Source organism: Lissotriton vulgaris, chromosome 10 (assembly GCF_964263255.1).
Source record: "Lissotriton vulgaris chromosome 10, aLisVul1.2, whole genome shotgun sequence".
In the NCBI taxonomy this organism is placed as follows: Eukaryota; Metazoa; Chordata; class Amphibia; order Caudata; family Salamandridae; genus Lissotriton; species Lissotriton vulgaris.
The window spans coordinates 839,783,710-839,798,321 of NC_141698.1; the positions used below are offsets into that span (position 1 = coordinate 839,783,710).

Consider the following 14,612-nt stretch of genomic DNA (forward strand, 5'->3'; position numbering starts at 1 on the left):
AGAATCCATGCAATTCATTTTTCCATAGCTGAATTAGAATTAACTTTTAACCTTTGCGGCATTCAAGGGTTTGAAGCATAAACTGAAAGTATCTTCAATTTGAAGGGGAATTTCTACAATTTCTTATTATTTCTTTATTCTTTGCAAGGTTTTGTGGAAGAATGAAGATATCTGTATTAAGAAAGCAGCAGTATTATACCATGGGTCCGGACAGGGAGTGACTGGTGTAAAGGGTCAGTTAGATGAGGCATGCCAACCACCTAGTTTGTTTTGTAACCTTAATTGTATTCTGTTACCTGTGGTTAAACGCCCTCGTCCCTGAATTTAAAAACTGAAGTTACTTAGAAGAAAGGTCTGATGTCTTTAAACATCCCTAAAGCATTTTATTGTTTAATATTGCAGGGGATCTTCCCATTGGGTCACCCGTTGATGAATTTGTCCACATCTCCGGACATTTCGACAAACCAAAGGAGCCGACCTCCAACCCGGAAATGCAATTGGAGCCAAATAGATCCTGTAACGAACTGCAACCAGAGGCTAATAGTAAACTTCCAGTCTGCCTGCGGAATGGACACAGGATGCTTCGAACGTACATACATGGCTGGAAAGCATACTACAGGCAATCGGTATTCCTGTGCGGGTTGGGCTTGGCATTCTTGTACACAACAGTCCTTGGCTTTGACTGCATTACCACAGGTTATGCCTACACTCAGGGGATAAGTGGCTCTCTTCTCAGCATCCTCATGGCCATTTCCGCCATCTCAGGACTCGTGGGTACGTTTCTCTTCACCAAGCTGAGGAGACGTTATGGACTGGCAGTCACAGGAATCATATCCAGCTGCCTCCATGTAAGCTGTCTAATGCTTTGTGTTTTATCTGTATTCGCCCCTGGAAGCCCTTTTGACTTGGGCATTTTCTCTGTTTTCACAAGCAAGAACTTGTCCATGCAGAACGATACCCAGCAACAGAAGCAGATGCATTTTTACCCATCCCAAGGAAACATCAACCAACCCATACTGTCAGACCGCTCTTCGATCCACTGGACGAACAACACCCTGCTTTTTGAAAATGTAGGTGCTGGTGATAATCCCGAATCCTACATTTCTATTGCCCTGCTGTTCACAGGAGTCATTTTAGCAAGAGTTGGTGAGTCTATTTTTCTCATATTAGTTGTCTGTATTCATTGCTACATTACAATTCAGCTTCTAGACAAGGGGCCTGATTTAGACCTTGACATGTGGCCTGCCGTTGATTAGGGTGGCAGTGGCAATCTCCTCTGTCACCCCGGCCTGTCTGCCACCCACCAGATTAAGAGATCACTGCCAGCCCTACTGTGATCTCTGTGCTTTCATAGGAGCCGCAACCATGACATCTCCTCTAAAGGCACTGACAGTTCGGTACATGGCTACTATTTTTTAGGCAGCCATGCACCAAACTTTGTTTTTCAGAAATGAACTTCCAAAGCAGGAATTAGTTATCAAAATACAAAATAACTACTGGTCCCCCGCACCCTGGGAAGTTACTCTCAGACTATAGCAGGCATTATTTATTCTGTTTGTGACTGCCAGGTTTTACCTGTGCTAAGTTTTATGTGGTGGTGATGGGCAGAAAAAAAGGGAATCAGAACTTCTGCTCTTAATCAGGCGGGTTGACTTACTCCAGTGGCACCCACTCTATTGGGCGGTCAAAGTAAGTTTTCTGACAACAGACCCAGTGAGGAACTGACAGTCCACTAGGCTCGTAAATAACTGAGCAGGTGGACCGAGGGCTTGGTGGACAAGGTTTTCTGTCACATTTTTTACAGAGTACCCTGCCTGCTTAGCTCTGAATCAGGGCCAAAGTCCTTGCTAATATTAAATAAATGGAAACCTAATATTGTAATCACACAATAGGCAAGCCCAGATCTCTGTCCAGGCAGCACTCCTCATGCAGCTCTGCCAGCAAAGCGCCCGTCTACTAAGGCTCTTCAGGCAGGGTTCGAGCCCCACGCCCTACCCTGCCACAGGTTTTTCCACCGCACCGAAATAAAACTGTATTATTGTGGATCTCTTCAGTAATTGACGGAATTGTGTTTTCTCATCGTAATTTAGAATCTTGTACTGTTAATCCGTGTACCTCTTCTCACTCAGCGCTAGGAGCGCTGTGTTCCCTACCCCGTGGGCCCTCTGCCTCACAGCACCACTTCCCTCCCCCCGCCTTCCCACCTTTTTCCTTCTTACAGGTTGCCCCCCGCTGCTCTCACTTTCCCCATAGCGCTCTCCCTAAAGTGCCTGAGCCTGCTGGGACCTCCGTGCCCAGAGCTCTCCAGTCCTGCCTCTGCTACTCCCGCCCCCTCCCCTATTTAATGGCGACCGCTGCGGGGGAGCGCCTGTAAAGCCCAGACCTCGGTCCAGGCAGCACTCCTCTCACAGCTTCGCCAGCAAAGCGCCAGTCTACTAAGGCTCTTCAGGCAGGGTTCGAGCCCCGCGCCCTACCCTGCCACAGGTTTTTGCACCTTACCGAAATAAAACTGTATTATTGTGGATCTCTTCAGTAATTGACGGAATTGTGTTTTCTCATCGTAATTTTGAATCTTGTAATGTTAATCCGTGTACCTCTGCTCACTCAGCGCCTAGGAGCGCTGTGTTCCCTACCCCGTGGGCGCTCTGCCTCACAGCGCCACTTCCCTCCCCCTCCTTCCCGCCTTTTTCCTTCCTACAGGTTGCCCCCCGCTGCTCTCACTTTCCCCATAGTGCTCTCCCTAAAGCGCCCGAGCCTGCTGGGACCTCCGAGCCCAGAGCTCTCCAGCCCCGCCCCCCGACCCAGTCCCGCCTCGGCTACTCCTGTCCCCCTCCCCTATTTAATGGCGTCCGCTGTGGGGGAGCACCTGTAAAGCCCAGACCTCGGTCCAGGCAGCACTCCTCTTGCAGCTCCGCCAGCAAAGCGCCCGTCTACTAAGGCTCTTCAGGCAGGGTTCAAGCCCCGCGCCCGACCCTGCCATAGGTTTTTGCACCTTACCGAAATAAAACTGTATTATTGGTGATCTCTTCAATAATTTACGGAATTGTGTTTTCTCATCGTAATTTAGAATCTTGTACTGTTAATCCGTGTCAGTGGCGGCTGGTGACATTTGAAAGTGGTGGGGCGGAAAGTGATAATGATACTACACCGTAGCGAGCGAGCGTAGCGAGCGAGCCTGGACCCCCCAAGGAGGGTTCGGGGGGAATTCCCCCCGAGAAAATTTTGAAAAAATAGTGGAAAAATGGTGCATTTTCGAGCAAATTTGAGAAAGCAGGAAGGTTAATAAAGCAATTGTGAAAGTGCAGGTATTACATTATTAAAGAGCTGTCATATAACATACTAGGTAGCTGCTTATTCAGTATAACAACAGAGCTTCATAACAGACAAATGCCGTGACTCACTGACCTCTTTACAGCATTTTGTGATCTGGATCAGGTACATGTTCCTTGCAGCAGGCATATTAACCTTCTCTGCTACCTTTCCATGAGTCAAAACCTCCATTAGACAAAACTCTGATCTCTCTGTAGGATAAACATGACCTGGGGCCACAAATTATGGCAGAGCAATGCGGGGAGTGTTTTAGGGTGTCCCATGGCAATGAGGGGTCATGGGCTCCAACTGAGTCAATTCTATTCAGTTCTTCACCTCTATAGTTCGACCCCCCTTACCATGAGCCCAGCCTCAGCAGTGTCAGCAGCACCAAATAGACCTCGGTAGTGCCTGTCTTTTTAGGGGCGCCCGGGCAGTCAGCGACTACTGTCCTTTGACAACCAGACCCCTTTTTTTGCTGTTGATGTCCAGAGGCTCAACCCTAAGTGTTGGACCCAAAGCAGATCGCCAAGTAACCCTACAGCAGTGGCCCTGTGGGCAGTGAAGTCCCTTCGTCACACACCATGAAAAGCTAGAGTTGATCCACCTAACTCAGCCAGCAATGCTTGCCTGCCTTAAAATCCCACAAGCCCCCTGTTAGACCTGTCAGCCCTTGGGTGGTCTTTCCCTGTATTTTTTTGCCCTTGCCTCATTTTTCACACCTACTTTTTGTTGGCTTTAGGACTCTGGGCACCCTCCCATTGCTAACCAATGCCAGGGTGCAGGTGTTCTCTTCCCCCAATGTTGTATTACCTTTAAGGAAAGGCGTCCTTGAGAGGTTTGATGTGATATTTAAAGGCATTACTATAGTCACTTCTTGTAGGATCCTCCAGGTTAATACAGTTACCCCGTTGCCTGTCAGAGAGTTGATACGACAAGCGGGGTTAGCTAGTGTTTCACTGCTAGATGAGCTGGTTAATATTCTAATGAAATGTTCACCCATTCATAGAAAAATGTAACCTGAACGTGATTCATGAAATGTCTTGATGAAATGCTGATGAATTAATAATGCAACGCTCTATTTGAAAGCCTATATAAAAGATCTTGATTCTTTCAAATACAACTACTGGTGTGGTCTCCATTATTGCTCCACTGTGTGTTTCATTGGATGTGTGCATTAAGTAGCTGCTTTACACACAAGCCCCTGGCTGCCTTCCTGCTCGAGCCATGCTACCCCCTTAAGAGCTGGTGACCCCAGGTCTTACACCCCCTCTATGCAAACCACCCTCACACTTAATACTGTTTCTGTTCAGAAAAGCACCTAGAAGCAGTTCAATTATGTTGTGTGCGCCTTACAAACAACATTGACATGGATTATAACAGAGGGTCGGTCTGTCTCACTACCCACACATCATGAAAAGCTAGAGTTGAGCTAATGACGGCCTGCCATAATATGAAAACCTATTCAGTAGCACTTGAAAAAGGGAATTGTGTTTACATACGCTACACGGAAATATTCCACTTCGGCTACCAGCTTTTCCATTCTTTGTAAACAGAATGTTTCCCTGAATGGGGATAAAGCTCGACTCTGTTTGGTACTGACAGCTAGAGAAAGGAACAGTGTACTGAGCGGGATAAAATGCTTTACTGGCCCTTTAAAATGAAAACTGCATTCTACCTTCGTGGCCCCTGGCTATATCTTATCAGGTCTGCTAGAGACAGATTTTGCGTTGGCAAGATCTCATTTAACAGCAAACATGAGAATACCTGGGAAAATATAAACAGGGGATTTCTGGGCTTTTTTGAGCACTTGTACATTTTGAATTGCGTTTTTCATTCGTAAGGGCAATGAAAAACAGTCCCTTTATGCGACTGAACTATGCAGTTTTCCTGACACACATTCTGCCCCTGGTACTCCCAGTGACTTGAGTGAGCAATCACAGCAGGGACTACAGTAGTAGCCACATCTATCACCACAGAAGGGACCAGAGCGGCAACAAATGCTGTCCTTACAGCAGTAACACATGTGCTGTCATAGCAGTTACCAATGAAGCAATCACAGGTTCCATCATGACAAGGACCATACAAGCAACAACAGCTGTCTGCACTGCAGGGACAACAGCAGCGACCACAGTAGTAACCACACCAGTGGAGTACAATAGCGTCAACAGTTGCCTCCGATTGAGTCACAACCGATGCGACAATTGCCACCACCACTGTAGCAACAACTGATGCAACAACAGTAACAACGGCTGCAAGTACTACAGAGCTAAAGATATAACAGGACTCCAGTAGTGATCAAAGGTGCCATCAGGGTAGAGACCAACGCAGTGACCACAACTGTAACCACAGCAGGGAAGACAGCACCAACCAATGAATGCAGCATACAATCACAAGCGCTGAGTGCAAACCTCTCTCACACGTACTGGTGCTGCTCTCGAAAGCACCTCCTAGAAGCAATTTAACTAGTAACAGTGTGCGCTTTGCAAACAAAATTAACTTTGTTGGATGTACCAGCCGCCATGGCGCAGAGTATTAATTATTGATTATACACTTTAGGAATCTGAGGCTGAGCTCGACCTCATAGCGACGGACGGTTCAAATCCAAGTGGGTCGACTCCGCCTTTCATCCTTTCCTTCAGGTGCTGCTGCTGGCCTGCAGCTCGGAAGAGAAGCCAGTTCATGTGCATGGCAGAGCTTTACCAATGAGAACCAGACAGAGGGTTTGGACAATTGAAAAGGAGCGCGTTATAAATGGGCAGCACAAGTACCAGATGGAGCGCTGAGCATAGTTTAGAATGCAGAGCAAAGGTCAGGAAGCTACTAGTCGGGTCAGGGGCTGAGAACAGTGACCTGGCCCACGTAAAGCCCTGGATATATGTATACTCATGGGACCGATTGCTAGGGTGCATAATGCATATCTGTGTTACAGTGGATAACATTCCATTTTTGTGTGGATGTGCCCCAGTACTGTTTTTGCCTCTGTATGCAAGCAGTTCACAAAATTCAAACCTCTTGGTTGCTTTGTTAGTTCTTGATATAGCAGATGTGTTCAACATCAGCTGACCAACCATGAGGACGGGGAGAGAAACCTCTCTTTTTGTTTCTCACGTTTGGTCCATGGAAAATGAAATAAATACCAATGCTTGTACGTTGCTAGCTGACTTGACCTCTGAAGGTAAAGGAGAGGATGGGGGGGGAAGGCCAGAGACCCCGACTTTAAGAAATGAGGAACCCTGTTCGAGTCTCTGCACTTCAGCTCAACATCTTGTGATTCTGGGCAAATCTTTTACAATCCTTGTGCCTCAAAAAAGGTGTCCTTGCATAATACAATTGGTGCTCGTGTACAGCGCTCCGAGTCCAACACCTTCGGTTGGATCGAGTTTGCGCTATATATAACTTTTAAAAAAACTGTTCCTTCATTTTTTTAGACTACCTATACTATACCCCATCCACGTGACAAGCGTAAATACGGGTTAAATGTTCATTGTATCTGTACAACAAGTTAGTTTGGCCTATAACTTCTCCCAGTCTTTAAAGCGCATTTAGGGGCAGGCATTTTTGTGATTAATGTATTTAGACAAGAATATTAATTGGTAAGATAAAAGGCACATTTAATTGTACTTTTTCTAGGAAGCAGCTCTGGCCCTGGGTTACCTCATTACTATTTACCATATAGCGGGAGAAGCAAATCCTGTGCATTGCAGTAATCAAACAGGATTTGCATACACTATTAAAGAGTCAAATCTCTGAGGTGGCTGCCTCGGCAGCAGAGAGAATGCTCTCTTGTTGTAGGCTAGAATTGGTTCCCAGTCATGGGCATTAGATTAGTGAGAATGCGCTTAATTAATTCAATAACATATAGCTAGCTGCACGCAGGAGACGGCCCGGGGAAAGACGGCGGGCGTGTTTTTTGCTCGCACAATGAGTGGAAGATTGCTGATTATTAATTGGGGTCAAATTAAATATTTAGGCTGGGGTGCATCAAAGAAAACCAGGAGAGGGGGTTCCAGGCAGCAGAACAAGTTGGAAATGCAGGGCCCTGTTCCCTCAGCTGCCTCCACCGCCCGCACACTGGTGTTTTTCGTCAAAACAAATATCATAATTCACTTAAATGCCACTTTTGCTGGGGGTTATTGCTGTGAGGCAATGAACTGATTGGCGCCTGTTTCTTTGCCTTTACCCTCTTTGGTAGTGAAATTAATTGATCATTCTCACGGCCAGCTGGAGAGCAGCTGCTGGCATGCTGATGCTGACGGCGAGGCTGTGCTGCCCACCCACACGGGGACAGGGAGAGGGGAAATGCAGGGGATCAGACGATAAAGTTCTGCAAGGAGTCAGCGCTTCTCTTTAGGTAGGAGTTTTGCCACGAAATCGGACGTTTTACACTAATTGCCTTGTTTCTTGTGAATGTGGCCGCCCCAGCTTTGAGACCATTTCCCAGCGTTACCAGACGCACAGCCGATGGGTGCTGCGTGATTTTGGAACAGTGGTGTGCTGTTAACTTGTGCCTGCTCTTACACACACAACTCTAACCAGTTTCGGTTTAACTTACGGAGGGTGGACGGTGGACCGGATGGCTGGCACTAACTCAGACTGCACGCACACTACTTCTGCTGCTAGTGACTGCCTACTCTGCTGCACAAGCAAAGGTCCAGGCAGGCCGCAGGCTGCACTCTGAAACGGCAACGCAACAACGACTTCACAGGCAAGCAATGCAGCGGCGAAATAAGGCAGTAGATGGCCACGGCGGATTTTGAAGCGCAGAGGCCCGAGGTGAAGGTGAGAAAAAAAAGGAAAACGGAGGCCAGTAGTAGTGAAGCAGGCGATAGCAGGCAGTGACAGAGAGCGGGTTCCCAGCCGCGATCGAGAGGCAGAGTCTGAGTCGCGCCGTTAATGCTGCTAGCGCAGTGAGCAGCATATTAGCACGTTAATAAATACACAGATGTGGGGTGCAGTGTGTGCTTACTCACAGTTGATCCCAGTTGCTCCCAGATACTCAAGAAGACTCGCGGCCACTCGATCCCTCTGATTTACGGAACAGCTGACAGGTAGCGGTGAGTGGTGAGTAACTCTGTCCTGGTGTGTGGCTGCTTGATTCTAGGCGCCAGCGCCAGGCTTCCAGGTTCAAGAGGTTTTCAAAAGGTTTCCAGTTAGTTCAAACACCGGACGTCTTTTCAGAACGCAGGAAACATCGTAGGAAAGCAGCTAAAGTGGAGATCTGCACCCGTTTTGATCCTGATAGATTTAAAGATTTTTTAGCATATCGGGAACTGAGACAATATATCTGGTGTATTTGAAAGAGGTTAAGCCATCGTAGAGTCTACGAGGACAGGGTGTGACAGTACTTTTCTTCACTGCTGCCGGTCACGACGAAGAGTCTCCAGCACTGGTGTGCCACGCACGGTGACGTCCCCACAGCGTAGGCAAATGGCCAATCACAAACTACATGGCGACATAGCCATATGTGATTGGCCATAGTGTGCGACCCTCAGCATAGATAGCAGCCAACACCCACGTGGCACCATCCTGCTGCAGCAGCCAATCCTGGCGCAGCGTTAACAGCGCCACTGCGCCAGGATTGGCTTAAGAGCAGGGTACTATCTGCCCTACATCAGACCGGGGGCCCGGGTCCTGCCTATGTCTCTGAGTGCAAGATGGGAGAGGGGGGGGAGGAGGGCTACAGTCTACGCATGCGCGGGCCAGTCAAAATATTAAAGACTCCGGGATTTTACATGCGCTGTCAGCGGGCAGCTGTCTGTACGGTAACTGTGTGCTGCCTGCCTCTGCCTGTCACTCTCTGCCTCAGCCCCGCCCCCCACGGCCCACTTCCTTAATGGATGCCCGATTCAGTCGGGCTTGTCCCGGGCCGGTAGCGCGCAGTGCTCGGGTGCCTGCACGCTCGGCTCAGTTTTATTTAAAAAAAAGTAATTACGCTCATTTTGGCAGTGCGGTCGTCCATGGCTAGTGGGGCACCGCCCCAACGCCCCCAATGGACGCACCGCCACTGATCCGTGTACCTCTTCTCACTCAGTGCCTAGGAGCGCTGCGTTCCCTACCCCGTGGGCCCTCTGCTTCACAGCGCCACTTCCCTCCCCCCTCCCACCGCCTTCCTGCTTTTTTTCCCCTATTTAATGGTGACCGCTGCGCGGTTGCACCGCTGGCACACCAAGGCAAGCCCATCTGCGCCCGCCAAGGCCAGGACCCCTGGATCTTCAGCCCCCCATCGGTACTCTTCGGCCACACTGCATGAGCTCAACCCAGGACGTCTCGATACCTGTGGCCAGGCCTCACCCACCTCCACACACGGGCCGTTCTCCTGTGGACCGTGCCACAGATCCTTCATCACGGATCACCCCCCCTCTGCCACCGAGAGCCCGCCAGAGGCACGCACCGCCGAGCTCCTCTCCAGCATCCTCCTAAACGTACGCTCCATACACCACCATGCCTTAGAAATCTGGGACCTGCTCGACATCGTCTCACCTGACGTCACCTTCTTCACTGAAACCTGGACCAACCCGTCCTCCGGCCCCGAACTCGCCACAGCCATCCCTGATGGATACAAGATCTTGAGAAAAGACTGTCCGCTCAGAACCGGGGGAGTGGAGGGGGGGGGGCATCATTCACAAGACCCACCTCCTACTCACCACCTCCAGCTCCGACGACACCGACACCAATACAGAGCATCTCCACTTCCAGCTCCAGTCCAGCGCCACCTAAACCCTACGTGGCACCCTCATATACCAGCCACCGGGACCGCGGACCCACGCCGCCATGACCATCACCGAACTCGCAGCGCCACAAGCCATCGCCTCCCTACACTACATCCTACTCGGGGACCTCAACTTCCACCTCGACGACCTGGACGAACACGACTCCATCGCCCTCCTCGACAACCTTGCCAACCTCAGGCTGTAGCAACTGGTCAGCACCACCACCCACAGAGCAGGACACACCCTCGACCCCGTCTTTGCGGGAGGGACCAACATCAGCTTCAGTCGCCCCACTGAACCCTCCTGGATGGACCACCACTGCGTCCATTTCACCTACCAGACCTCCCCCACACCCAAGCCTCCACCTTGCCCGCCGCGGAGAAACTGGAGCAAAGTCACAGAAGACCTGTTAACCGCTGCCCTCCTCCTAGCCCCTCCCTCGGGCTCTGCCAACCCCAATGGCTCATCTGAACAGCTCCACCACTGGATCACTGGCTGCGCAGATAAACTCGCACCCCTCCGACACCCCACCAAACACACCAGCAGAAAGCCGCCTGGTTCACCACGGAGCTACAAGAAGCCAAGCGAACCTGCAGACATCTTGAAAAAGCCTGGCGCTGCTTGAAAAACACTGATACCCTCGATGCCCACAGAACTGCCCTAAAGACCTACCACCAGCTTATAAGAAACACCAAACGGGCTTTCATCCGGGAAAAGGTCCTTAGCAACACCTCAAACACCAAGGAACTGTTCAGCATCATAAAGAAATTCACGAAGCCCCCCTGCGAGTCCACAGACATCACACCCTCCCAGGAACTCTGCAACAAACTGAGCACATTCTTCCATCAGAAGATCTGGAACATCTACGACAATTTCAGTGAACCGATGCCGTATACAATCACGCCCCCCACCGTCAACACAGGTAACCGTACCATCAAGGCCTGGGACCCCTCCACCACAGAAGTCATCATTACAACCATGCGGAAAACCCACTCAGGAGCCCCTACGAACCCCTGCCCTCCCCATGTATTCCACAGGGCAGCCGCCACCATAGCACCCGAGCTACACCGGACCATCACCTCCTCCTTCGAAACTGGCATCTTCCCCAGCATCTGGAAAAGAGCCGAGGTAAAGCCCCTCCTCAAGAAGCCCACAGCCGACCCTTCAGATATGAAGAACTATGGCCCCATCTCCCTCCTGCCTTTCCCGGGCCAAAGTCACAGAGAGACTCGTTAACACCCAACTAACCACTTTCATCAAAGCAAACTCGTTCCTGGATGCCTCTCAGTCCGGCTTCCGCAAGAACCACAGCACCGAGAACGCCCTCCTCACCGCCACCGATGACATCCGCCGGCTATTGGACCAGGGACACAACTCAGCCCTCATCCTACTGGCCCTCTCAGCGGCCTTCGACACTGTCTCGCATCACACTCTGGCATCCAGACTCTACGACGCCGGAGTCCAGGACAACGCCCTCGACTGGATCAGATCCTTCCTGACGGGCCAAACTCAAAGGATCAGACTCCCACTGTTCCTCTACAAACCCACCAACGTCATCTGCGGGGTACCCCTGGGGTCATCTCTGAGCCCAACCCTCTTCAACATATAGGGACTCAGCATTGTCTCCTACGCTGAAGACACACAGCTTATCCTCTCCCTCACACATAACCGCGAGGACACCAGATGCAATTTCCAAGATGGAATGAGGAACGTGGCGAATGGATGAAGGACAACTGCCTGAAACTGAACTCTGACAACACCAAGATCCTCATCCTCGGACCATACCAGTTAGCCTGGGACCACACCTGGTGGCCCGCCTCCCTCGGCACTCCGCCCACCCCCACCGACCACACTCGAAACCTAGACATCATCCTCGGCTCCTCCCTCTCCATGCATCGTCAAATTAACTTCGTGGCCTCCACCACCTTCAACTGTCTTTGCACCCTCCGGAAGACTTTCAAGTGGATCCCCGCAGACTGCAGGAAGACCGTCACCCACGCACTTTTCACCAGCAGAATGGAGTACGGCAACGTACTTTACTCCGGGACTAACAAAACCTTATCCACAAACTACAAACCATCCAGAACGCCGCCGCCAGACTAGTGCTGGGTGCGCACCGTCGCAAACACATGACCCCACACCTCTGCACACTCCACTGGCTGCCCGTGGAAGATAGGATTACTTTCAAGCTCCTCACCCACGCATACAAGAGCCTAAACAATGCTGGTCCAACATACCTCAAGGAACGACTCTCCTTCCACGTGCCCGAAAGAAACCTTCGGTCAAACAACATTACCCTGGAGGAAGTCCCTCGCATCCGCAGAACCAGAACAGGCGGGAGGGCTTTCTTTTTCATCGCGGCGAAGACATGGAACACGCTCCCTGTGAGCATCAGACGCTCCCCTAACCTGGAAACCTTCAGGAAAGACCTCAAGACCTGGCTCTTCAAGTGACACGGAGCAGCGAATCTCCACTACCCCTAGCGCCTTGAGACCCTCACAAGTGAGTAGCGCGCTTTAAGCCCACTGATTGATTGATGGATTGATTGTTTGCCTATGCTCCCACCTATTTTCTGATGGGAACCTTAATGAGAAATCCATGTTTCTTTGTTCTTTATTACTAGATTGGTAACTGTTTAACTGAACATGTATGATGCATAGAGAAGGCTCACACTATTAAATGTACAGAATAGTCCTGGGGCCAGCTGTTACCAGTGTAAGGGTATGAGGCGTTCCCTGTTGAGCTTTATGAACCCTCTCTCTTCTTAACTTCTAATCAATCTTATCAAAATAAGTCCTAGAAATAAGGAGTTGCTGATCTTGATATGGGTGGACTCTCAAAACTGTACTTCTAAAGACAAGAAAGCATCGCCTAGAACAGTGCTTCCCAAACCTTTTAGTGACACTACCCAATTTTAGAACGAAAACTTTTGCAACTTACCTAGCTTTAAAGGACATGAGAGAGGGCAATTTTTTAATGTAATATTAAACTTGCTTTCAAATGCTGTGAATTACAAAAATAACACTCTTTACTATTGTTGCAGCACTTGTTTGTTGCTGTCACAACTTTGACCACGTCCTCCAATATGACTTTATCGGACTGCGGCCAACATATTTGTCTGCCCATAAAAGTGGCAGATGGTGAACTGCACTGGGTCAGGAACACATTTCAAAGTGAGATACTATGACCTGGCTATCACATTAGGTTTTCATCTAGCGCCTGGAAACCTTTGGGTATTACTTTGCTCTCTATAAATAAATAACATAAAAATAGATGCTGACCTGTTGCATCTTTTCACTAAAATCTCAAGGCTTATGAAAAATCATGGTGCTGATAGGATTAAAAAGTATGCAATTTTTTATTATAGAACAAACACTGTCCAAGTGTATTGGAGCACTTTACATGAGCGCCAGCTTTCATTATATAAAGTCAGATTCATTTTATTTTACGCCCAGGAGGTTAAGTGATTTGTCCAGATCCAGTGCTGGGACTTGGACCTAGTTAGATAGATCCAACGATGGCAGCCTTTGGCCATTAGGCCACATCCACATTTCTCAATGTATGTATGAAAGTCATACTCAAGTGGGATGATTGTGTATGATCAGGTATAATGAGCAAATTCTCTTTTGAAATGGTTTTGTGAAGTACGAAAAATAGCAATAAAATATTGGAAGGTTTACCCAGAGTCATGCTTTGGAATACTTACAAGGATTAGTTTTAAAACTGGACTTAAAAACATAGTTCAGCACCTTTGCGCCAACGGTGCTGGAACAATATTCAGATGGGGCTGCTGACATTAATGTTACATAACTGAAGTAATAAGGTTTGTTAAAAATCCTAGCTTCACACAAAGTATAGCAAATGTATTCGGCAGCAGAGATGTACATGTGAAGTATGTAGCTGGTGGTGGATTTTGGAGCACACTGTCACTAATGTATTACTAAAGCATCGTACAGTAGCGCACTGTCATTCTCAGACACGGTCGCTCCCACGCTCCCTGGCTCCTGGCGGTATCGTTACTCTTACCTCCGACCATCTGTGTACTTGTAATTCAATTGTGCATCTGCATTAGCGCTTCTGGTTGTGCATCTGTTTTAGCGCTTGTGGTTGATTTCTCATTCCGCTCAGTTTGTGGCACTTTATAACGCTACAGCGTTTCAGGTATTCTGCAGCGCAGCATAATTTATGCAATTTAATCAGCGCGACGGAAACGGAGCTGCGCTCTACCTGTTTACATTAATCCGCATGTTTAAAGCGCTTGTGAACTTTTATCTGTGCCCCAGCCTCACTCGACTTTTCTCTACCTCCATTTTGTTTGTTGTTGTTTCCCTGAGCCCTTCCTCCTCGCACCGCTCCCGCCTCCCTGCTGCCCCTCCCACCCACTGACCCTTACTGTAGACCCCGTAGTAAACACAGCTGTGACCGCCCTGACTTCGTCAGACACGGTCGCTCCCACGCTCCCTGGCTCCGGGCGGTATCGTTGCTCTTACCTCCGACCATCTGTGTACTTGTAATTCAATTGTGCATCTGCATTAGCGCTTCTGGTTGTGCATCTGTTTTAGCGCTTGTGGTTGATTTCTCATTCCGCTC

The 14,612-nt window shown here is 49.3% G+C and overlaps 1 protein-coding gene across 1 annotated transcript in view; it reads left to right on the top strand.

Annotated features, from left to right (window-relative positions):
* The window catches only part of LOC147688866 (ferroportin-like), a 230,718-nt gene that overhangs the window by 187,559 nt on the left and 28,547 nt on the right, over positions 1-14,612 (top strand). Inside the window, exon 7 of the mRNA XM_086939832.1 lies at positions 403-1,146. Coding sequence (XP_086795958.1) covers positions 403-1,146 — 744 coding nt within the window. The remainder of the gene's footprint in view (positions 1-402; positions 1,147-14,612) is intronic.